Source organism: Copadichromis virginalis, linkage group LG15 (genome assembly GCF_057382275.1).
Source record: "Copadichromis virginalis isolate Kocher_CV1m ecotype Utaka linkage group LG15, C_Virginalis_male_GT1.1, whole genome shotgun sequence".
NCBI classification, from domain to species: domain Eukaryota; kingdom Metazoa; phylum Chordata; class Actinopteri; order Cichliformes; family Cichlidae; genus Copadichromis; species Copadichromis virginalis.
In genome coordinates this window covers 33,602,877-33,626,630 of record NC_140632.1, presented here as the reverse complement: position 1 = coordinate 33,626,630, position 23,754 = coordinate 33,602,877, and the positions used below count along the sequence as shown (strand labels likewise).

The window sequence follows — 23,754 nt, the reverse complement described above, 5'->3', positions numbered from 1 at the left end:
AAGCCCCGAGATTACTAAAATTATATTATTCATAAATAATGTTATTTAATTATTTATACAAAATTCCTCGCATTAGAAGACTTTAATTGTGAAAGTAAGAACAGGAACAAGCTCTGCGTTAACGTGTATTTCCGGTACGACGTCGACAGGTCCAATAGCAGTTCCTAGAACACCCACAGGGAACAGTTCCACAGTAGCGGAAGGAGTAGTCGTAGGTCTCTTGTATGCCGCTTTCTGCGTAGTGGCTGCTTGGATGAAATCGTGAATCTGATGTGGGACGTTCTGGTTAGACGTTGCTTCTTTCGGGAATTTTAAGTCTACGGACCAACACAGTGTTCATCACATTACAGCGATATTTTAACGGTGTTGACAGAGATTAATTTGTCATCATTTTTTAAGTTAGCACAAAGCTAACATCAGCGTTACCTTGCTCTAACCATGTCTGCTTCGACTGGATGCTCCCCATCGGGCCAGCACTCGGGCCTTGTCCCCAGTATGTCCATGTTTCGATGGCTAGAAGTGCTGGAGAAGGAATTTGATAAGGCTTTCGTGGATGTGGATCTGTTGCTTGGAGAAATAGATCCAGATCAAGTGGATATAACGTATGAGGGTCGGCAGAAGATGACCAGCCTCAGCTCTTGTTTCGCTCAGCTCTGTCATAAAACTCAGACTGTCTTCCAGCTCAACCATAAACTAGAGGTTAGTATTTCGTCTAAGAAGAGCGGTTAATATTAGGAAGCGGGTTTCCTGTTAATGAAATGATCACGCCGACTCCACTCAAGATTCAACAGAGTGACTAATGCCACAGAGCAGCACTGGTGTTTTCAGGGCTTCAGTCACTCCTGTGTTTTGGTGTCCTCCCTGTGCTTCTGAGGGTTTCTATCCATCTGTGGCACCGACCTGTAAACTGTGATCACATGGGTTATGGTATCCACAGCAGCCTTCGTTTGGTCATTGAAACCAACATAGGTGTTAGCATACTTCACATTCATTTGTCTTCTAGATACAGAACATGTTCTCAGGTGTCTTTGACCGCTTTATTAAATATCCTTTATAATTATGTAGCGCTAACGTTTTTTTAAAATAAATAAATGAATTTCAGCATTTTTCGATTATTACGTCATGGCCTTAAAGTGACAATGATTATCTTTTCTTTAGATGTAATCAGGATTGTGTGGTGTAATGTCTCGTTTGTTTTCTGGAGTGCCCTTCATTTTTTTCTGTAAATGTTAACATAAAACTAAAAACACTATCACTGTCATTCACTTATCCGTATTGTGTCTCTCTTATTAATATTATTATAATAATTTGTGTGTTTTTGTTTCAAGAACACGACCTGTCATTACTAATTTGACAAATCAAAAAGGCTCTCACTATAAAGACATGATTAAAAGCCTGAGACATTTTTGAACAATACAAACCTAAAGCAACAGGCTAATCCGCTCCAACACATATTATTGTTTAGGCCGTTCAAAGCTTCCGTACGTTTCCACAAAGCTGTCAGACTCGGTCTGTAAGTCGGCAGGCCCCAGGCTTCTTTTGAATGAGAGGGGCTTTAAAGACTAAGTCAGCACCTGAACTCCTTGGCATTTCCCCAGCAATGTTTGCTGTGTAATTAGGGTGTGTTGTCATGTCTAAAGAAGCTTTGCCATTTGTGAATATTGTCATTATGGGCTATATGTTTATGTTTACAATGTTTAAATAGGTGATACAGGTGCGAGTGACATCCGCATGAACCAGTGGTATTTCCTGCTTAGAGATAACCCTGCTTCTTCCAGCTTAGCTTGTTATCATGGTGATTCACCCTGCCAGCTGTTAAACTTGTTAAACAATGCATATACACTGTGCCATCCATCTATCAGATGGAGCAACCCTCTGTCCTAGACTTTGAACCTTGTTTCTAAATGTTTTCCAGTGGTGGAACAGAAGTGGATCAAGGAGGGGTCAGGACAGATGCACTGAGAAAAATGACTAAACATAACTTGTGTTTTGACAAAAATGTTGTGATTGTACAGTTTTGTTAGCTCAGCAATAGGGCTGGGTATCATCACTGATTTCTAGAATTGATTCGATTCTGATTCACAAGGTCCCGATTCGATTCGATCCACCGATTTCAATTAGATTTGAATCGGGGAAATTTTTCCTCAGAAATATTATAATTCTGATCATAATGTGCAATAATAACAGTGTGCAATACACATACACTTATTCTTCTTTTTTTATACTAAGTTAATATACTGTGTTGTTTGTGTTGCGTTGTGATGTGTCATATCGTGTCGTGTTGTGTTATATGTAGTGCCGACGTAGGACAGTTTTCCAATTTCATTGTACTACTGTACTATGTATGACTGTGCAATGACAATAAAGAGTTATCTTATCTTATTTATCAGTACTGACACTTTTGAGACGTCATCAGAGGTGTAAGCATCACAGCAGATGCCTTTGTGTCAAAGTAACTGAGGATAAAACACAGAAAAACATGAAGGAGATTTTCCTGGCCTGGCTTTTTATATCAGTTAACCTTAAAAATATTCAGCAGTAGAACAAAAACGGAAGAAAACCTGCTCGTGAAGCAGAGCAAAGTCACAGAGGCATTTTGCAGTTTGTCATAATTTTAAAAAGCATTTTTTAAAAGTGTGATTTTTTTTGATTTTTTTGATTTTTTTTTATTATCGTGGTGGAAGAAAAACAGCAAAAGTAAGAGGGAATTCATGACTATGTTTAAGTGAAGCGGAATGTAAAGCTTAGTTTTGATCTTCTTTTGCTGCTGATTCAGTCAGTTTCGGTTGGAGAGTGATGAAACAGCAGCTTCAGAACCCAGCAAAAAAAAAAGGACGTAAACACAGAGCGTCGACCAGACGCAGCAGAAGCTGTGAGGTGTTGGCTTTCAGGTGAGAAAGCTGACATCTCACTGATTTTGATGCGTCAGGTCTGCGCTTTGTGTTTACATGTTTGTGCGGAATACGTTTACCTGCACTCATTTACTGTTTTAGCTGTTTGGAGGTTGTTGAAATAGTTTTGTGAGCTTTAACCTGAGATTCTGGCGTTTCGGGCAAAATACATTTATATTTAAAAAGCAATTCAGGATTTTTATGAATTGCTTTATTCAAGCCAAAATCAATTTTAATCGGAAAATTGATTATTGAAACTCACCCCTACTCAACGTGCGTCTATTACAGCAGAAGGCGCAGGAAGGTCACCGCCTTTTCTGTCTGGAGTTGGCATGTTCTCCCTGTTTTTGCTACAGAATGTCTGTCCATGAATTAATGTCCTGAAGGTCAGGCAGACTTGGCTTGTGTGAAACAGTGTTTCATCTTTTCCGCCTCTTTAATTCAAGTACTAAATGACACATCTGCAGATCTTTTGATAAAGAGCTTTTAATAAACAAATACATCAGGGCTCTAGACTAACTTTTTGCCATGGTTGCACTGGTGCACCTAACTTTTTTTCTTAGGTGCACCAGTGCAAAAGGTAGCAGCAGCACAGAGTCGGTGCTGCGGGGCTTCAGCAGCACATTCAGCTACTCTAAGCAGCACCTTTATGATATGGGCATAATGTTGTCTGCTGTTGGCCACAGAGCCTTTCAGAGGTTTTTTTTTTGTTTTTTTTGTTTGTTTTTTACTCGAACAGCTGGTCGCAGGGATTTTTTTAGTAGCACCATTGAGAAATTAGCCTGCATTTGCGACCAAATTGATTGCACTCTAGAGCCCTGGATATGTAATATGTTATTTTCTTTAAAGACCTTTAGAATACCACATGAATACATTGTTGTGCTAAATTTATGGGATCCTAATGTTTCCGCACAGTAACTAATAATTAATACTCATAAATTACAAAGAAAAAAAAAGTATGTACTGTAAGATTTGGGTTTTGCAAACTACGAAAACAGTGATGCTGTGATCTGAGACCCATGCCCCTTTAAACCACCTAACACATCTGCTTCCTGCGCCCCATCCCTCTGTTGTTTCCTTTCACTCTAGGCTCAGCTGGTGGACTTGCGCTCAGAGTTGACCGAAGCTAAAGCTGCACGGGTGGTGGCAGAAAGGGAGGTCCACGACTTGCTCCTGCAGCTTCATGCTCTCCAACTGCAGCTTCATGTCAAGCAAGGCCAAGCTGAGGAGTCGGATAGCATCAAAGATAAACTGGTAGGGAGAACGGCTGTAATACAGTCAATCAGCCTTTGTAATCATTTAACAATAGTAACAGAGTTACTGATTGGCTGCAGTGAGTGAAGATGACATATTTATTATACAATCATTGAGTAATACACTGTCACTGACAACCTAGTCTTCTGTTTTCAGTCTAAGACGTTAGGTACGTGTATCAGACATGCTTGCTGACATAGCATTACAGTGTACAGCTTAGTGATGCGCCTGTAATTAAAAAAGTCAATGTCATTCTTGTACTCGGACCAAGACACGTATGTTCCTTTGAGGTAACATTACAATTTCAAGAGAAATTTCATTCCTGTTTACTCCTTTCGTCTTTCTACTCCAGGTCTTCTTACTGTTTTTCTGTCTTTCTAATGTCTTAATCAACAATAACACTTCCCGGCAAGCAGAATAACAACACTGTAAGCATACTGTAGTAGTTTCAGTGCTGTGGACAGGTGCCAAGTTCTGCTGGAAAACAGAAATAAACATCTCCGTTAGGGGTGTGTATTGGCAAGAATCTAGCGATACAATATGTATCACAATACAGGGGAGACCATACGATAGATTGCGATACTAAAAGCCAGACATTATTTGTGTTTATTAAGACTGAATTTAAGTGTAGGAAAATTCACAGTAAACAGTCCAAACTGTTAAATGCTTGGCATGAGCTATCTCAACTAAAATAGAGGGATACATTTCACTGGAGGAAACAAAACACTCTCTTTAAGTTCAAAATGAATGGAGAAAAATTAACATCTGCCTTATCAGAAGCCATGTCAAATAAACAAACAAAACAGCTTTACTGATATATCGACTATTTCTTTAACATGAAAAAAGTAAACAATGAAATGTTGATGTACTTATTGAGTACTTTTAAAACACTAATCCAAAAAATGCTCTCTGCAGCATCAAAACGAAGCACTTTTTTATGTTACCTTAACACAAACAAATATAAATCAAAAATGAAATTGCATGAAGAATTCATCTGAGTAAACACTGACAATATAAAGTGCTATTAAAATGAAGTGCTAATAAAAGAAAGTACAGCTCTGCAGTGTCCATCAATAGAACACTTTTTGTGCAACCTGAAAAGGGGAATTTGTTCACCTGTGTGACTGACGGTTCCACTGATCAGTTTTGTGATGTGCTGTAACAGTGGCCTACCATTCAGTGGCTCTCGAAGTCCAAGGGTCGCATGTCAAAGAAACTGTCTGTGCTGAGCTGAGACAGTCCAGCACTGTCGCTTTGCCTTCTTGATACAACTTTGGCAGAGTATGTCCGTGAAGTGTTGTCGGGAGGGAACAGTGCAACAGGGCTCCAGTGTTTTAATCATATTACAAAATTATTTATTCTCCACAGCACTCAGAGGGCGCATGTCTTTGCAAATAAAAACAAGTACGGACTGCGCTATCTTTTTTTGTTGCACGAGTTGAAGTTGCTGGTAGTTTCGAAAAGTTAACTTCTTTAATTGTCCGTTAAACACCTCATTTCATTTTAAAATTAGAATTTGACCCTACGTCGCTATTGTGTCTAGACACATGTACTTGTAAATTTGTTGTGTTACCCGAGTATTTGACTCTGGCGGTGAAGATTTTACAGACTGCATAGCTCTTGTCATAGTCTTTACTGCCTTCTTTTGTTCTGAATCCAAAATAAGTCCACACATGTGCTTTCAAAGCTGATGGAGGTCTCTTAGATGACTTGAGCCTGCTAACAGTTGTCTTTGGGCTCTGAGACAACTAACGTCTGCTAAGTGACGCTAGACTATAACACCCCTCAACAAGAATCAGTTATCACAGAGGCTAACGTTAGCCAGCTGAGAGATATAATCTCTCCAGCCTGTCCTGGGTCTGCCCCAGGGCCTCCTCCTGCTGGGACATGCCAAGACTAGAATTATTAACTCCCCTGCGAAAATTTGGCATTTTAAAAACTATTTCCCAAGTGACACTAAAGAGAGCAAAAATGGTGTCATGGTGCAAAACTAATTGTACAGAAATAGAATATGCTCTAGATCTAAAGGGTGCAATGTAGACAAAACATGTGTGTAATAAAACCTGAGTAAGTAAATTTGTTACTGCAGCATGTTAACTGAGCAGTAAGCGGATTGAAGGGGTGTTGTTAAGTAATCCAACATAGCAGGGGAAAGAAACTGTCCTTGTGGCGTGAGGTGTTGGTTGTGATTGACCACAGCATCCTGCAGCAATCTTCTTTGCCTGATTCAGTGTCCTGGAGGGTGTACAGGATTGCAGCCAGTCACCTCTTCAGTGCAGCGGATGATACGCTGCAGTCTGCCTTTGTGCTTGGTAGTGGCAGTAGCGTACCAGATGGTGATGGAGGAAGTGAGGATAGATTAAATGATGGAGGAGTAAAACTGCATCATCATTGACTTTGGCAGCTTGTATTTTTTTCCACCGATGCAGGAAGTACATCCTCTGCTGTGCCTTCTTGGTTAGTGAGCTGATGTTTAGCTCAAACTTTAGGTCCTGGGAGGTGATGGTTCCAAGGAAATTGTCATCTCCCTCCTATAGGCAGATTCATCTCCACCCGAGATGAGCCCGATGAGTTTGTCATTTGCAAACTTAAGGAGTTTGACAGATTGGCAATAAGAGGTTCAAATGTTGGTGTACAGGGAGAAGAGCCGAGGAAAAAGTACAGAGCCCTGAGGAGAACAGGTGCTGATGCGTTGAAAGTGAGACATGCCTGCCTAGACAGTAATTCGGTGATCCTTCTGCAGGTGTAAGCGGGAACATTTGGCTGTGAGAGTTGTCTTGTAGTAGAGCTGGGAGGACGGCATTAAAAGTGGAACTCAAGTCCACAAACTAGCCTGATATAGGTTCCTGCAGAGTCCAGATGCTGGAGGATGAAGTGCAGTGCCATGTTAACTGCATTGACTACGGACCTATTGACTCTTTAGGCAAACTGCAGGGATCCAGGAGATGGGATAGTACCAGATGCTCAAATGTCTAAATGACTACAGAGGGCAGAGCAGTCGGACTGTTTCTAATAACACTTTTCCACTTTAGCTGAGCACTCAAAGTGCTCTATACGACTTGCCTCATTTGACCGTTCATATAAACACTTTGTTCTATGTTTTTTTCTAAGTACTTTTTATGGATGCACCGGCAAGCAACTTGGGGTTAGTATCTTGCCCAAGGGTATTTGGCGTGCAGGCTGGAGCAGCCATGTTGCTTAGTCTTAAAAGTAATATGCACCATGTTTGGAGGTCAAAAGGCACTGCCGCAAAAACACCATAGCCAGAGTGAAGTTTGGAGGTGGAAACATCATGATGTAGGGCTGTTTATCAGCATAAAACACTGGCACGCTTCATATAATTGAAGGAAGGATGAGTGGAAAAATGTAGACATTCCTGATTGAAAAAATCTGCTGCCATCTAAGGGTGGAGGCAAGTCAATGATCCAAAACACACCCCAAAGGAAACTGTCAAGTGGTTTCAGTGAAAGAAAATAAATCTGTTAGAATGGTCCGGTCCAATCAGCTGACCTGAATCCAACTGAAAATCTATAAGGAAAAAAAACCTAAAGCTCAGAGTTAATGGAAGTGGCCCACGGAGCCAAAATCACAGAAATGCAATTTCTCCATACGGGAGGTGTCTTGAAGCTGTCACCAACAAAGCTTTTTGGACCAAGTATTAAATACATTTCAGTAAGTGTGTTCAATACTATTTCCCTCTGTCATTTCTCATTATTACACATAATGTCATTTATGGTTTGATTTCTTTGCATATGATGACTGGATGGGTTTTTACCAACATCTGGTGAGAGTTTCATGTCAGTGGGACCATCAAAAATATCTTAACTTATAAAATTGTTCAATACTTATTTTAGCCCCTTTATGTTAAAAAAATTTACACAAAGTATAAATGGTTTAGGACTGTAGTTGGAGAAATGCAGGGCTGAAGGGGTCACAGATCGGATGTTGACCTGGTTCAGAGCAAGGTTATTATAGTCAATTAAAAACTAAAACTAGATGTAAAAGAAACATTATATTTAACTTAAATAAAAACTGCACATGCCCCCCATACAGTAATTAAACAGATTAAAACTAACCTGTGAGAAATGCATATCCTTAAGTTTATACATCTACTATTTACTGAAGCCTTTTCAGAAATGATCTCAGGCAGGCTGGCTGGAGAAAATGCTGATAAATTATACAAGAATTAGACTAAAAATAAAACAGATTTTATGGAGGGATGAATCTAAATTTCTGGTTGAAATTGTACAAGGTTGGTGTCTGCTGCTGTATATCTGATGCTTTGTAACCTTTCTAATGCTTTTTGTACCAATTTCTCTAATCAAAGACTTTTTTCTTTTCTTTTTCTGTATATTTTCCTTTAAAGCCTACACCAACCTTAGAAGAGCTGGTAAGTCGGTGTAATGGTGTCTTTCCCAGAAAATGTAGCTACATGCCTCATTTCAACCATTTACACTTAATAAATACACACACACACACACACACACACACACACACACACACACACACACACACACACACTGTACTCTTTACATGCATCATGTGCCCAAGGATACTTCAAAATGCAAATGCAGTTGTTGGGCTTGACTTTCGAAAATTAAAGTCAAAGAAGTGGTGTGACTGCGCCGTTTTCAACATTTGTTTATGAGGAAGTTCAGTATCCATTTGCAGAGTGTGGGAATCAGGGTCAGAGACAATGCTTAAAATAACTGCTGACAATGCAATCAAAGTGGCTCGAGTTAAACTGTTCTTAACTACCAATGAAAAATGCAAGCTTTTGTTGATTTACATATGATAGGGTGTTAACTAAATCAGAGTTAGCCAAAGAACCAAAGCCTGCAATCAGTGATCAACTGTGAGTTTCAAAGCTGTAAGCAAACTACTTTCTGTGTAGGTGCCCTTCTAGCTAGGTGATGTGTTAAATACTCAAGTCAATAAGCAGCATTGTTATCTAGTGGCATAGTAACAATAGTGGCTGTATTAAGACAGGTGGGAACACATTCTTGTGAAAGTTGCTTGTATAAAGTAAAAACATCAACTAGCCGATTGGCACACTTTTAGTACACAGACAGGGACGTTATCAGGCCTGCAGCTTGACCTTTAGTCACTTTCACAGTAGGATTTGTCTCACATCCATTGTAGAAATCACAGACTGTCATGATTGATCATAGACACTCATGGGTAAACACCTAAAGTGGTATGTCCCTGTGGTATTCCCACCCACCAAGCCCCAAGAACAGCTGGTGTGTTGAATGCGTTGGAGGTGCGAGCAGCTGACCTGAGGAGATGGAGGATCATGGCTACGCTGGAAACCTGGACCCTCCATGTCCAATTACTACGACTACCTGAAATAAACTCTGAAGTTCTTCTAAAAGATGTGAAAGCAGCATTATGGACAATTCCTAATGCGACGGTTATTGAAAGCAGCTGGCTGATCTACACCGCAGCAGCAGTGATCACTGAAATGCTTGGCTACATGATGAACAACCACAAGGAGCAGTATTCTTCACTGAGAAAGGCAAGCTCAAGGCAGCACAAAGGAAACTTGGCAACTATTGGAACTGCAAAAAGGGGTACCTAAGAAATGCTGCAAGTTGTCCTGAGGCCTTAGAAACTGTCAAGCAAAGACTCAGAGCCTTGGGCAGCTGCTTGGCGAGGTAACCCAGAGATAGAAGCCAGGAGAATAAACCAGTTCAAAACTGTTCAGTTTAAAGCCCCTTTTCTATTAGTACCTACTAATTGACTTGCCACAGATCACCACGAGCTAACTTGGATCACCTGGTTTTCCATTACAACCCAGTGTGCGTGCTTGTCGTCATAGCAACGCATCTGGGCGTGGACAACAAAGGTGGACATCGAGGCAAGAACATACCTGCTGCTCAGTGTGTGGCTTTTCATCAGACTTGGGGACCACGGCATTGTTTTTTTTTTGTTTTTTTTATAGCCATTTCCCCCCTTGCCAGGTTTCAAAAATGGTGGTTTTAATTTTTGTGATCAAGATACTTTCATGACTCATTGAGTGATGCTGCTGACCAACCAATCAGTGGCATGCAGTGTGACAATGATAACATTGTAGTACCTACTTAGAAAGTACCTGGTACCAGGTACTGTAACCTAATGGAAAACCCAAAAAGCCATGGCAAACGGTGCCGAGTCGAGAGGCGTGGGAGATGAAGGTTTTGCCTCACGTTCTAATTTTAAATACCCTATGAGACACAAGTAATCCTGCAGTCTAAGAGTGAAGTGCTGTAATGGGGTCATGTGGTACTATCAGGTTAGTACTATAAGATGGGGCCTGATTATTCAAGATCTTTAATGTGATGAGAAGGATTTTAAATTTGATCCTGGATTGAAGAAAAGCCAGTGTAAGAGAAATATGCTGTCTGTCTAGTACCTGTCAGTACTCTTGCTGCAGCATTTTAGATGAGCTGAAAGCTTTCCAGCGAGTTTTTAAGACATCCTGATAGGAATGGGTATCGTTTAGGTTTTATCCGATACCGGTGCCAAACCGGTACTTTTGAAATGGTGCCGGTGCTTAAACGGTGCTCGAACCGGTGCTTAAAGAATGGAGAACACAAACTTTGTCCAAAAACCTCTCATGTTTAGCTGTTTTCCACTTTTTCTTTGGTCATTTTAGCCTTTTTGGCCAGGGTGAAGGGAGTATCTGCCATCAAACAAGAAGACAGCCGCATGTAACTACAACGCTGTTTGCTAGTTCACCTTACGTGCATTAATTTATTAATGTGGTTAACTACTAAACGTAAATTACACACGAACAACATTAAGCTACTCACGCAGAGAAGAACGGCTGCTGCTGCCATCATCATCCGTCATCATTTCTGCTGCACCGGCAGGGCTAGCGGCCTGGACTCTCCTCTTCGGGTTTTTGGGGGATGTTGCTCCGGGTCCGATAACAGGCACCACACCCGCAGTAGATGTGCTCGGTGTGAGGTCTCGCAGCAAGCTATCAAATACGGTGCATTTCTCATCTTTTAAAAAAACGCTATGCATCGCCAAGTTCGTTGTCAGCTTCGAGGTGTTACCTCCTTTGCACAGTATCACCTTAAAGCACTTGTTGCAGGCTGCTGAGTTTGCATCTTTTGCTGTGAAGTACAGCCAGACTTTTGACCACTTCGCCTTGGGCATTTTTAATCTGTAGCTCTGCTCTAAAAGAACATATGTACCTGGGCCCACCTACTATCCTTGGAAAGGTAAAATGGTTGGCTAGAATCCAAAGTGTATGATATCTCAGGAAAAAAAACAAAACACCGAAATAAAGCACCGCTTTTTGGTCTGGTTACTACCGTTTATGTCAGAACCGGATACCGGTACCCATCCCTACATCCTGATAATAATGAATTATAGTTGTCCATGAACTAGTTTTTCAGTGTCACTCTGAGACAGTATGTTTTTAATTAATATTGCACAAATGGAATGGTAAATGAACTGTTTTTATATAGCCTTTTTCTTTTTTCTGCTTTCTATCTAACATTTGCACACAATAATACTCTGATGGAGTCTAATATCATCCACGTCTTTGTCTTTAAGACATTCCCACAGTTTAACTAATTGGTATGTGTTATCTGGCATAAGGAATAGATAAAGTTGGATATCTGCATAGCAGTGAAAATATATGCTATGCCTTCTGATGATACTGCCTAAGGGAAGCATGTAAAACATAAACAGAATTGGTCCTAGCACTGAACCCTGTGGAACTCCATAATTAACCTTAGTGTTTGAAGAGGTCTCTCCATTTACATGAAGAAATTCGAGTGTATTATACAGATGAGATTCACAATACTGCAGCATAGGACTTTTAGTACCTGCAGCATGTTCTAATAGCGGTAATAAAACATTATGGACAACTGTATTGAATGCTGCACTGAGGTCTAGCAGGACAAGCACTGAGGTCTAGCAGGACGAGCACAGAGATGAGTCCACTGTCAGAGGCCATAAGAAGATCATTTGTAACCTTCACTAAAGCAGTTTCTGTACTGTGATGGGCAATTTTAACGACTTTAAAGTAGTTAAAATGGTTTAACTACTGTTTTTAATAGTGTAAAGACCAGTTTTTTCAGGCTAAATGATGATCTTCTAAATTAGTGACATGTCATTTCTTCTCCCGACCATGAATTATCTACTTTAAGGTGCATGTTTGAGAGTTATACCAAGGAGTCAAGTACTTCTGATTTGAGGTTTTCCTTTTCAGAGCAGCTACAGTATCCAGCATTTTATGCAGTGAAGCTGTGACACTATAAACAAGTGTCATGAAATCAATTCATTACTGCTGTGTAATCCACTGTTGTAAATTTAAGAAATGATCAGACAAAAAATGGTGTTCAGGGAATACTGTTAATGTTCATTTGCTTTGCCATATATCATAATAAGATCTAGAGTAAGACTAAGTGTTGAGTGCGTTCTTTTATTTTTTGAAAGAAGACACTTATTTCTAATAATTGGCCTTGTTGAGGCTGTCATTTTTAATATCTACATCAATGCAAAAATCACCCCCACTAATTATTTTAGCTGAGCTGAGTACCAAATCAAAACATCTGAGAAGTCAGATAGAAACTCTGAGTAAGGCCCATAGATAACAACAAATAACACTGTTTTTGAGGTTTCCAGCTTGCATGGACAAGGCTAACCATCAGGCTTTCGAATGAATTAAGACCATGTCTGGGTCTTTGGCTCATTAACAAGCTGGAGTGGAAGATCTTGTTCTAAGTTTAATAACTTTTTGGACACCACTTAGACAGCCAGAAATTTAACGAGAACATATCACTCCTGGTCCGACTGGGGAGGGGACCAGGAGTCTAACATACAGAAGCTACAGTGGGGCAAAAAAAGTATTTAGTCAGCCACCGATTGTGCAAGTTCCCCCACCTAAAATGATGACAGAGGTCAGTAATTTGCACCAGAGGTACACTTCAACTGTGAGAGACAGAATGTGAAAAAAAAATCCATGAATCCACATGGTAGGATTTGTAAAGAATTTATTCGTAAATCAGGGTGGAAAATAAGTATTTGGTCAATAACAAAAATACAACTCAATACTTTGTAACATAACCTTTGTTGGCAATAACAGAGGTCAAACGTTTACTATAGGTCTTTACCAGGTTTGCACACACAGTAGCTGGTATTTTGGCCCATTCCTCCATGCAGATCTTCTCGAGAGCAGTGATGTTTTGGGGCTGTCGCCGAGCAACACGGACTTTCAACTCCTGCCACAGATTTTCTATGGGGTTGAGGTCTGGAGACTGGCTAGGCCACTCCAGGACTTTCAAATGCTTCTTACGGAGCCACTCCTTTGTTGCCCAGGCGGTGTGTTTTGGATCATTGTCATGTTGGAAGACCCAGCCTCGTTTCATCTTCAAAGTTCTCACTGATGGAAGGAGGTTTTGGCTCAAAATCTCACGATACATGGCCCCATTCATTCTGTCCTTAACACGGATCAGTCGTCCTGTCCCCTTGGCAGAAAAACAGCCCCATAGCATGATGTTTCCACCCCCATGCTTCACAGTAGGTATGGTGTTCTTGGGATGCAACTCAGTATTCTTCTTCCTCCAAACACGACGAGTTGAGTTTATACCAAAAAGTTCTACTTTGGTTTCATCTGACCACATGACATTCACCCAATCCTCTGCTGTATCATCCATGTGCTCTCTGGCAAACTTCAGACGGGCCTGGACATGCACTGGCTTCAGCAGCGGAACACGTCTGGCACTGCGGGATTTGATTCCCTGCCGTTGTAGTGTGTTACTGATGGTGACCTTTGTTACTTTGGTCCCAGCTCTCTGCAGGTCATTCACCAGGTCCCCCCGTGTGGTTCTGGGATCTTTGCTCACCGTTCTCATGATCATTTTGACCCCACGGGATGAGATCTTGCGTGGAGCCCCAGATCGAGGGAGATTATCAGTGGTCTTGTATGTCTTCCATTTTCTGATGATTGCTCCCACAGTTGATTTTTTCACACCAAGCTGCTTGCCTATTGTAGATTCACTCTTCCCAGTCTGGTGCAGGTCTACAATACTTTTCCTGGTGTCCTTCGAAAGCTCTTTGGTCTTGGCCATGGCGGAGTTTGGAGTCTGACTGTTTGAGGCTGTGGACCGGTGTCTTTTATACAGATGATGAGTTCAAACAGGTGCCATTCATACAGGTAACGAGTGGGGGACAGAAAAGCTTCTTACAGAAGACGTTACAGGTCTGTGAGAGCCAGAGATTTTCCTTGTTTGAGGTGACCAAATACTTATTTTCCACCCTAATTTACGAATAAATTCTTTACAAATCCTACCATGTGAATTCATGGATATTTTTTTTTCACATTCTGTCTCTCACAGTTGAAGTGTACCTCTGGTGCAAATTACTGACCTCTGTCATCATTTTAAGTGGGGGAACTTGCACAATCGGTGGCTGACTAAATACTTTTTTGCCCCACTGTAACTGTGCTCCATGAGCATCTAGCAAACTAACAAATGAGTCAGCTGCTAATGGACCAAACAAACCCAGAATGGCTAACTGAAAACGGGCCAATCCCGTTCAACTGCTGGTCAGTAACCTGCCTCAGCACCACATGGAGCAGGGAAAAGAAAGGACAGATGGGCAAAACACCAGCTCCTGGTAGATAGACTGTAAGACCAGACTGACCAACCTGTGCACTGCCTGGATTGACTACAAGAAAGCCTACTACTCAGTGCCTCACACATGGGTCCTGGAATGCCTACAATTGTACAAGATCAATAGGACTCTAAGAGCCTTTGTCAGGAACTCAATGGGGATGTGGCGAACAACACTAGAGGCCAACTTCAAGCCAATCGCAAAAGTCATTATCAAGTACAAGATTAAACAAGAAGATGCTCTGTCACTACTGCTGTTCTGCATAGGCCTGAACTCCCTTAGCCAGACCAGACAAACTACGGAATGGAGCAATTGTCAGCCACCTCCTCTACATGGAAGTGTGTGCCAGGAGTGAACGAGACATCGATTCACTGAGCCACATCACTAGAATCTACAGCATCATCAGAGTGTTATTCGAACTGGAGAAGTGTAGTCGGATGGCAACAAAGAGAGGGAAGGTAGTCAGAACTGAGGGAATTCCACTACCAGAAGGCAACATCGCAGACATCGAGGACAGCTACAAGTGCCTGGGAATTCCACAGACAAATGGGAGGCTGCTAGGAAAGCTGCAGTCATCAAATACATGCAGAGAGTACAAGATCAAGATCCAGGCAGTCAGCACCTGCCAGTCGTCAGATACCCTGCTGGGATAATCAGCTGGCCTGAGAGAGAGAGAGAAGCCACTGACATCAAGACAAGAAAGCGTCTTATCATGCGTTAGTGAGCGTTAGTGACCTAGACTTGGAGGATGCCTTACCCCAAGTCCAGCACCCTGAGACTGTATACTAAGCGGATGGAAGGTGGCTGAGGACTAGTGAGTGCCAGAACCAATGTCCAGGATGAAAACACAAAGGTCCATGAGTTCATCAGCAAGCCACAACTGATAGTGTGGCTCCTCCATGGTATGTACCACTGGCGGATATAAGAAGTGGATAATATTGAGAAATCCTGCCAGACATAGTAGTGGTGGATAAGCAGGGGAAGTGGGCTGTAGTGATAGATACCAAGTGATAACTGGAGAACTCATTGCAGTGAGCCCCAAACTGGGCGAGCAGGTCCAGCACATGCCAGGAATAAAAATCCAAAAGAGCGCAGCCTGCATTGTGCCTGAACTGGAAGGTAACAGAGGACAGTAGTTGTCAATGAGCAACAGGTTTGAAAACCTCAACAATAAGGCAATCTCTTATCAAACACTGTGCTATACTCCCTCAAGTCCAAAGTTTGATATAGATTCAATTTACAATTGTTGAAAAATGCCACATTAAGAGTCTTCTATTTATTAGTGAGATTGGGATCAGCCTGTCAGCTGTGGTTTATCCCCGTGTACCTAGTTTTCTCATGGTTATTTTTCTGCAAATTACATAAAATTACATAGACTAATGTGAATGTAAATCAGAGTTTAACCTCCTCATATAACATTTGTAATTAATCATGATTAATTTTTGCAAATTTAACATTACATTTTCATAATATTCATTTAAAAAAAAATAGGTTAATATTTTGTACTTACAATGTATGTGTTTGTTCTAGGAACAGGAGCTCGAGGCCAGTAAGAAGGAGAAATTAGCAGAGGCAAAAATGGAGGCAGAAACCAGACTATATAAGAAAGAAAACGAGGCCCTTCGCAGGCACATGGCAGTACTGCAGGCCGAAGTCTACGGCGCCAGACTGGCTGCTAAATACTTGGACAAGGAACTGGCTGGCAGGTAAGACGTTAAAGTTCAAACTATTTTTAGTGCAAAGTTTAGGTTTGCTAAGACTATTATGGTAACTTCTAATAATAATGATAATAATGATGATGATGATGATGATGATGATTCTAATAAGCAATTAGTATAATAATTAGGAAGTCATGCACATGAAGGCACGTGGCACAGACTACATGCAGTGGAAGTGATGACTAATGTGAGAAGAGTGAAATGATGGGGTTTAGTGTAGTCTGTAATCATGTTGAGAACATGATAATGGTGACAGTTTTGTTGAGATTAAAATATCAGTTTGGACCTGTGCAAGAGGAAAGCACACACTATAACATGTATACACAAGTATAATAAACAAATACAAGAAATTATTATACGTATGTCTATCAGTCTTTGTACCTATGTTGCTGAAAACCAAAGTGAAGTTTCTAGTGTAAAATAAATTTGAATGAGAAATGGTCTCTTCTGGGGGACCTTGTTTCAGTAGCACAGTAATCACTTCTCATTAGTAGGCAACATCAAAGGGTAGATGAGTATTGCTCTCTGTTTATCCCCGTTAATGGGCTACATACGACAGGCCTTTAAGGTGGCAGTACTTACACCATTTGCCGAGCCAATCTTCAACTCCCATTCACCAAAAATCCTTTAAAGAGTAATTGTAAAACAGCTAACTAATCATCTGCAGAGGATTAGTTTATTTAAAGTCTAGGAATTAAGGCACTCCGCTGCGGTGGTTTGAATCATATCTTTCTATTAAGTCAATTTGTTCGTGTAAATGGGGACAGAAAGCTTAACTATAAAGTTTACATTTGATATGCCTCCCTTAGGCAGTATTGTTGAAAGGCAGAGCCTTTATTGGAAGAATCTTTTAAAGACATAAAGACCTGAATGAATTTCCTGCTTCTAATTTCAGATAAAACTGAGATTTTGTACTTGACCCCAAAAAAACTTAAAAACATGGTGTCTAAACCAATAATAAGAGGCAGCTCCTTAAGTTTCCCGGCCCGTCTTCTGTGGAACCAGCTCCAAGATTTGGGGCACAGACACTCTCTTCTTCACTTTTAAAATTAGGCTTCTAACTTTCCTCGTTGATAAAGCTAATTAGGGTTAGGGCTGGATCAGGTGACCCTGAATCTTCCCTTAAGCTGGGCTTACACTGTGCGATTTTTTTTCAGTCGCGTTATTCAGCTTCTGCTCAAACTGCACGATTGACTCGCAGGGGTTAGAAGTTGGTAGGTCACGATGCAGGTCTCACACTATACGGCCCGATGCTCTGATGCGACCTGAGTGCTCACACTGTGCCTCCATAAAATGAAGGTTATAACAGAAATTCTGTCGCTCGCTCTCCCTCTCTTTCTTTCACTCACACACACACACACACACACACACACACACACACACACACACACCACCATCAACTTTGCTAAATTGCTAATGAAAAAAATTAATCAGGCAGCTGTGATTAAGCAGCAGTGTAGATCCGACTATTTTCACGGTTGTTGTGGTCGTGATAATTTTGTGAGGCCACATCGAAAAGGCTCGGATGAGCTTTCCAAAGTTCTACAAGTTGTGCCTCCATCGCTTGTGTCCAGATCACACACTGCACTGCCGTGATGCGCCGTCTTTACACTGACATTTGTGTTTGCGCGTCCGCAGTGTGAGAAGCTGCAGTGACACACTCACGACGGTCGCGATTGATGATCGGGAGCTGGTCGTGAGGAGTTAATCGCTTCCCGTTACCCCACGTATACTACACGATGCAGGCCAAAATCGGGCCGATCGCCAAAACGGTCGCACGACTCAAAATTGGCTCAAAAATCGCACAGTGTAAGCCCAGCATTAGTTATGCTGCAATACGTCTAGGCAGCTTGAGGCTTTCCATTGTGCACTGAGTGCTTCTTCTTTAGTTACCAATCTCACTCATTGTTCTTACTCACCACTCTGTGTTTAATCACTTGTCAATATTAATCTCTAGTTCTTTTCCACGGTGTGTTTTTTTTGTTTTGTTTTGTTTTTTTAATTTTATTTGGTCCTGTTTTCTTTCTCTCAACCCCAACCAGCAAGCTGCCCGTCCCAGCAAGAGCCTAGTTCTGCCAGAAATGTCACCCTGTTCAAAGGGCGTTTTTCCTTCCCACTCTCACCAAGCACTTGCTCAGAGGGGAACATTTGATTGTTGGGGGTTTCTCTGTGTGTATTGTTGTAGGATCTTTACCTTACAATATAAAGTGCCTTGAGGCGACTGCTGTTGTAATTTGGCGCTATATAAATAATATTGAATTGAAATGTGTGATCCATGCATTATACTTACCTATGACCAGTGATGTCACAGATGTCAAATGTTTTACATATTTCAGTAAGATATTAAATGGCACATACAGACAGTAATTAGATCTTTGCTTGGTTTGTCTTTCAGGGTGCAGCAGATACAGTTACTGGGTCGTGACATGAAAGGGCCAGCACATGACAAGCTCTGGAATCAACTGGAGGCAGAAATTCACCTTCACCGCCATAAAACTGTGATCCGAGCATGTAGAGGTCGAAGTGACCCAAAGAGACCTCTTCCCTCTCCTGTGGGACATGTGAGTGTAAAACTACAAAGTAGTGAAAGCTGTTGGTACCTTTAGTTCTGCGTCCAAAAGTTGTTTTTGTGTGTAATTACAGGATCCAGACATGCTGAAGAAAACCCAGGGAGTTGGCCCTATCCGAAAGGTTGTGCTGGTCAAAGAGGATCATGAGGGTCTAGGAATTTCCATTACAGTAAGAAGTCTCAGTATTTTATCTTTTTAATCAGCAGCTGGCCATGTTTGGATCAAACCTTACTTAAGTAAAATGGTAAATGGTAAATGGCCTGTATTTGTATAGCGCTTTATCGTATCGAGTATCGAGGTTCTGTTCTCTGTTCACTCCCCATCTGAAGCTAGGGGGTTTTCATCTACTAAGATGATGCGGTCATAGCATATTTCGGTCATCAGTGGTAATGAGCAGGACCATCACCTCCAATTTCTTGGGGGTGACATTTACTTGCACCTTGCATTCTCTTTGTCTTTAAGAAGCACTATCATCCTTGTTTAAGCTTCAGTTGGTTAGATGTCCACTTTGTCTAAGGCTGTTTCAATAAGTATGTATGTCCAAACTTTCCAACTGGAGTCGGACATGGACCCACTTTCTACTTACTTTTTGAGTAAGCAATGAAGCCTCAATGAGAGTGCAAGTATCTGTGGGTTCACTGAACACAGGTAACAGTGGTGGATTATTCACAATGTCTGTGACCTCAGCCAAAAATGTTCTCAGCAACTCACACTTGACTTTGGAAGATCCCATCCAAAGAGGCATTGAGTCCAGTGCAAAGTGGCCCTGGGGCCAGATGACGAGCCACTCAGTCCACCCCAATGGATAAAAGAAGACCAAGAGACCAGTGTACCCTGCCCTGAGATAGGGCTACCGAGGACCCATCCTGTAGCTAGTCACGGAGAGGGATACCATCTGGTAGCCAGGCCTTAGCCCATAGGACCTAGCGCGGTAGGGGTTTGGTGCAATGTGTGTCGAGCAGCACTCAGGGGCAGAGGCCGTGGTTGTCTAATCCCCAGCTAACAAGGCTGGCTACTTAAATGGAATGTGACCTCTCTGGTGAGGAAGGAGTCTAAGCTAGTGTGTGAGGTTGAGAAAAATCAGCTAGATATAGACAAGCTAACCTCAACGCACGGCTTGGGTTCTGGTGGGTGGCGGCAGGCAGGGGTGGGTTCTTGTAATCACGCGCTTGCTGCCAGTACGTTGGGGTTTTTCTGGTGGACAATAGGGATGCTTCACTGTGCCTTTGGGTTGGGGAACGGGTCCTAAATGTCATTTGCTTTTATGCAGTGAATGATAGCCGTCTTGGTGTCATTGAGTGGGTGCTTCATCCGGTGACTTCCTACTGGGAGACTTCAACACTCATGTGGGCAATGACAGTGAGATCTGGTATGTTTGGGAGGAACAGCCTGGGTGATCTGAAACGACCAGTTCTTTGTTACTGGATTTCTGTGCAAATCACTGTTTGTCCATAATGAAGACGATAAGTGCATGTGGCACCAGGACACCCTAGGTCGATGATCGATTTTGTACCATCAGATCTGCTGCCGGGTGTTCTGGACACTGATAAAGAGGGGGCGGAGCTGTCAGCTGATCACCATGTAGTGGTGAGTTGGGTCAGGTGGAGAGGGAGGATGGTGGACAGACCTGCCGCACCAAAACGTGAGCTGGGAATGTGCGGCGTAGGCCCCAGTCTGGGAGATCTTCAACTCTCACCTCCGGAGGTTTGACTTCCCACTGTCACCAAGTGCTTGTTCAGACGGTTGTTTGATTATTGTAGGATGAAGGTTACAATATAAAGAGCATTGAGGTGATTTCTGTTGTGATTTGGCAGTATATAAATAAATGAAATTTAATTGAAATACACCTTTGTAGTGAGCAATGTGTCATATCATTAACAAGTTGTTGTGTAACAGCCAGAGTTCAAAGAGCCAATTGCGTGATATCGCTTTTAGAAATGGAAGCGCCATTAGAACACAGTCTGATAGTGCTGTTCATCTGTGTCATTATGACATAGTGCATTAAAGCTGCTTTCAACTCATTTCATTCCTTCGGCCTCACTTTCTCAGGGTGGGAAGGAGCACGGCGTTCCCATTTTAATTTCAGAGATCCATCCCAGTCAGCCCGCAGACAGATGTGGAGGGCTGCATGTTGGAGATGCCATCCTTGCTGTCAACAGCATCAATTTGCGAGATGCCAAACATAAGGAAGCTGTCACCATTCTCTCTCAGCAGGTAACACTGGCACGCACATACACGTGCTCCCTGCATATCGCTGTTTGTGGTTAATTCTTTGTGTCTGTGTCAGCGAGGACAGATAGAGTTCGAGGTCGTGTATGTGGCTCCTGAAGTGGACAGCGATGATGAGAATGTGGAGTACGAGGATGACAGCGGCCATCGCTACAGACTCTACCTAGATGAACTGGATGACAGCATCACAGCACCACCTAGCAACCGTTCAGCATCACTTCAAGGTACGAAGAAATCTGCAGATCAATGAAAGAGCTTTTAACAGACTTTGTCCATATGTGAAGGTGTGCACTGTTTATACCTTCACCTTTGTAGAAGCGGGTGCATGTTGGAAAATTGGATTTTGCGGGTTTTCTGTTTTTCAGAAAAATCATCGTTGTTGTTTTAGTTTCTTTTGTTTTATATATAAAAATTCTGATAACACATTTCCACTTGACTTGTAGTCCCCCTTCAGCTACGATATGGGATGTAACTGCACAGAGAGCCAGACACATAATACACATAAACACATACTACACATAATACATACAAATTGAAACAGCCCTATATTAAAAAAACAACATAGAATGAGCTAAAAAGCAACATCTCACAAGGTGTCAAAGGCCAGGGTGAAGAGATGAGTTTTCTGAAGTGGTTTGGAAACAGGATAGAGAACAGGAGAAGATCTGCTGCTGGTTGTCCAGGTTGCTTTTAATTGACGATGAGGATGAGTTTGCTTATTGTCTCTGTGTCCATCCTTTAGCACTGGAGAAGTTATCACTGAGCAATGGAGCAGAGTCTGGAGATACTGGGATGTCCAGTGAGACACCTTCAGGGGAAACTCCTTCAAAGCCACCAGAAACTGACTGCTCTTCCTAGAAGCTGCTGGAATGTGGAAAGGAAAAGAACTGAAATGAAATTCAGTGACAATCCTGTGAAAAGGGGAACATCTGTTTTCCCTTTTCTCCTTGGAGTGATGTAATTTTCTGGTCATGCAACAATGATTTTTGGGTTTTAAAGTCCATATTCTTAAAGTGGAGGTATGTGCAGAAGGGAGTGATGCTGGACTCTGATAAACTTGGTGATATACAGGATAATAATGCAGGTGATGGATGTCACCAAGTTATCGTGGAGGTGTTTAGTGGAGACACTTGTTTTGCTTTACTTTGTATAGTTACTCCTCAAAGAATCTGTTACCAAACTTCTCAGATCTAATCCGTTCATGTTCATCCAAATGAGATGTTAAAGAATAATTTTATATATGATTATCCCACCCGAATATTTTAACACGACTATGTTACAAAAATAACACTTTGTAATTGAATACAATTCTTTGGGTTCCCTGTTGATTTGTCTATCGCTGTTCATTATATTTCATTATTGCTTCTGTTGTGCCACATGTACTTTATGAGGTGTTCCTCACAATGTAATAAAATACAACAAACTTGCAAACTGTTTTTATCTCAGCCCCTGACCAACAGGCCTCACCACTGTGCAGAGATATTTAGTTCAATACATTCTTCTTATTTCTTACTACTGTTAATATTATTATTATGGCCCAAAGAAACAGAAGTAAGTTAATCCCACCCCCATGAACAACACTGTCTAAACACTCTCAATGCTATGTTATGCATTCAGGTCAGTCTTTTTTTTTTTTTTTTATTGTCTTGGTTCCAGTCTTGTTTTTATCTTTGACATAATTGAAAGCATTCAAAAGTCCAAAACATATTTTCCCATCTCGCGTTAGCAGGCTTACAAAACGTGTGCAAAAGACAAATCAAATACAATCAGTGTACACAAAATAATAATATATTAAGCGTTCTTCAGCAGTAAAGACTCAAACAACTGTAAACGTGAAAACCGCAGACATCACAAAAATGTTTGATCATTCATACTTAAAATAGTAAAAGATAAATGAGTATATTTATCCGTATTTATAAAGGGGAAACTGCTGCTGCAGACTCCCTGAGCTCTGTAGGTAAGGCTCTCTGCTACAGTGCAGGCTCGCATCAAAAGCACTGAATGATCCCTGTTCTTATAGAGATGTTATCAAATGAGGAGGATGGTGAGTCGTAATAAAATGCAACACTTGCCAATAAGATGAGTGATCAATGTTGCAGAAAATGTATAAAAATGATTTTATTGCTGCAGCTGTACTTCAAATGTTGAAACTTCAGAATCATGTAAACATTAAATATTACTGTTCCATGACCTAAAACAAAAAACCATAATTTTCTTGATTAAATGGACGCTGTCAGTGTGTGTTCTGTGTTCCAGGAATCTGTTTAAAACAGACTGAGCAGTAGAGAAGAATTGTTTATTTAAATACTCCTATACATTTTCTTCCCATGACAATGCGGTGCAGTGTTTGCACTTCATTCGGTGGTTTTTATTGAGGTACAGCTCAACTACTTGCATATATAGGATGCATTCCCCCAGTAGAACCATTCTGTAAATAATAGAATCAGAGGAAAGATGGTGGAAAAGCCCTTAATACTT

The 23,754-nt window shown here is 41.4% G+C and overlaps 1 protein-coding gene across 2 annotated transcripts; it reads left to right on the top strand.

Moving 5' to 3' along the window:
- The first annotated feature begins 438 nt into the window (after window positions 1-438).
- gopc (golgi-associated PDZ and coiled-coil motif containing) lies at window positions 439-23,517 on the top strand. 2 transcript variants are annotated; one of them, XM_085432997.1, is made up of 9 exons: window positions 439-699; window positions 3,981-4,145; window positions 8,512-8,535; window positions 16,290-16,465; window positions 18,873-19,038; window positions 19,121-19,216; window positions 21,097-21,261; window positions 21,335-21,500; window positions 22,019-23,517. In XM_085432997.1, exons 1-9 carry the CDS (start codon window positions 439-441, stop codon window positions 22,132-22,134), a joined length of 1,335 nt encoding a protein of 444 aa, XP_085289123.1. In that variant the 3' UTR covers window positions 22,135-23,517. The 2 variants fall into 2 exon arrangements, with proteins under 2 accessions (XP_085289123.1, XP_085289124.1); XM_085432998.1 differs by lacking the exon at window positions 8,512-8,535.
- Window positions 23,518-23,754: the final 237 nt, after the last annotated feature.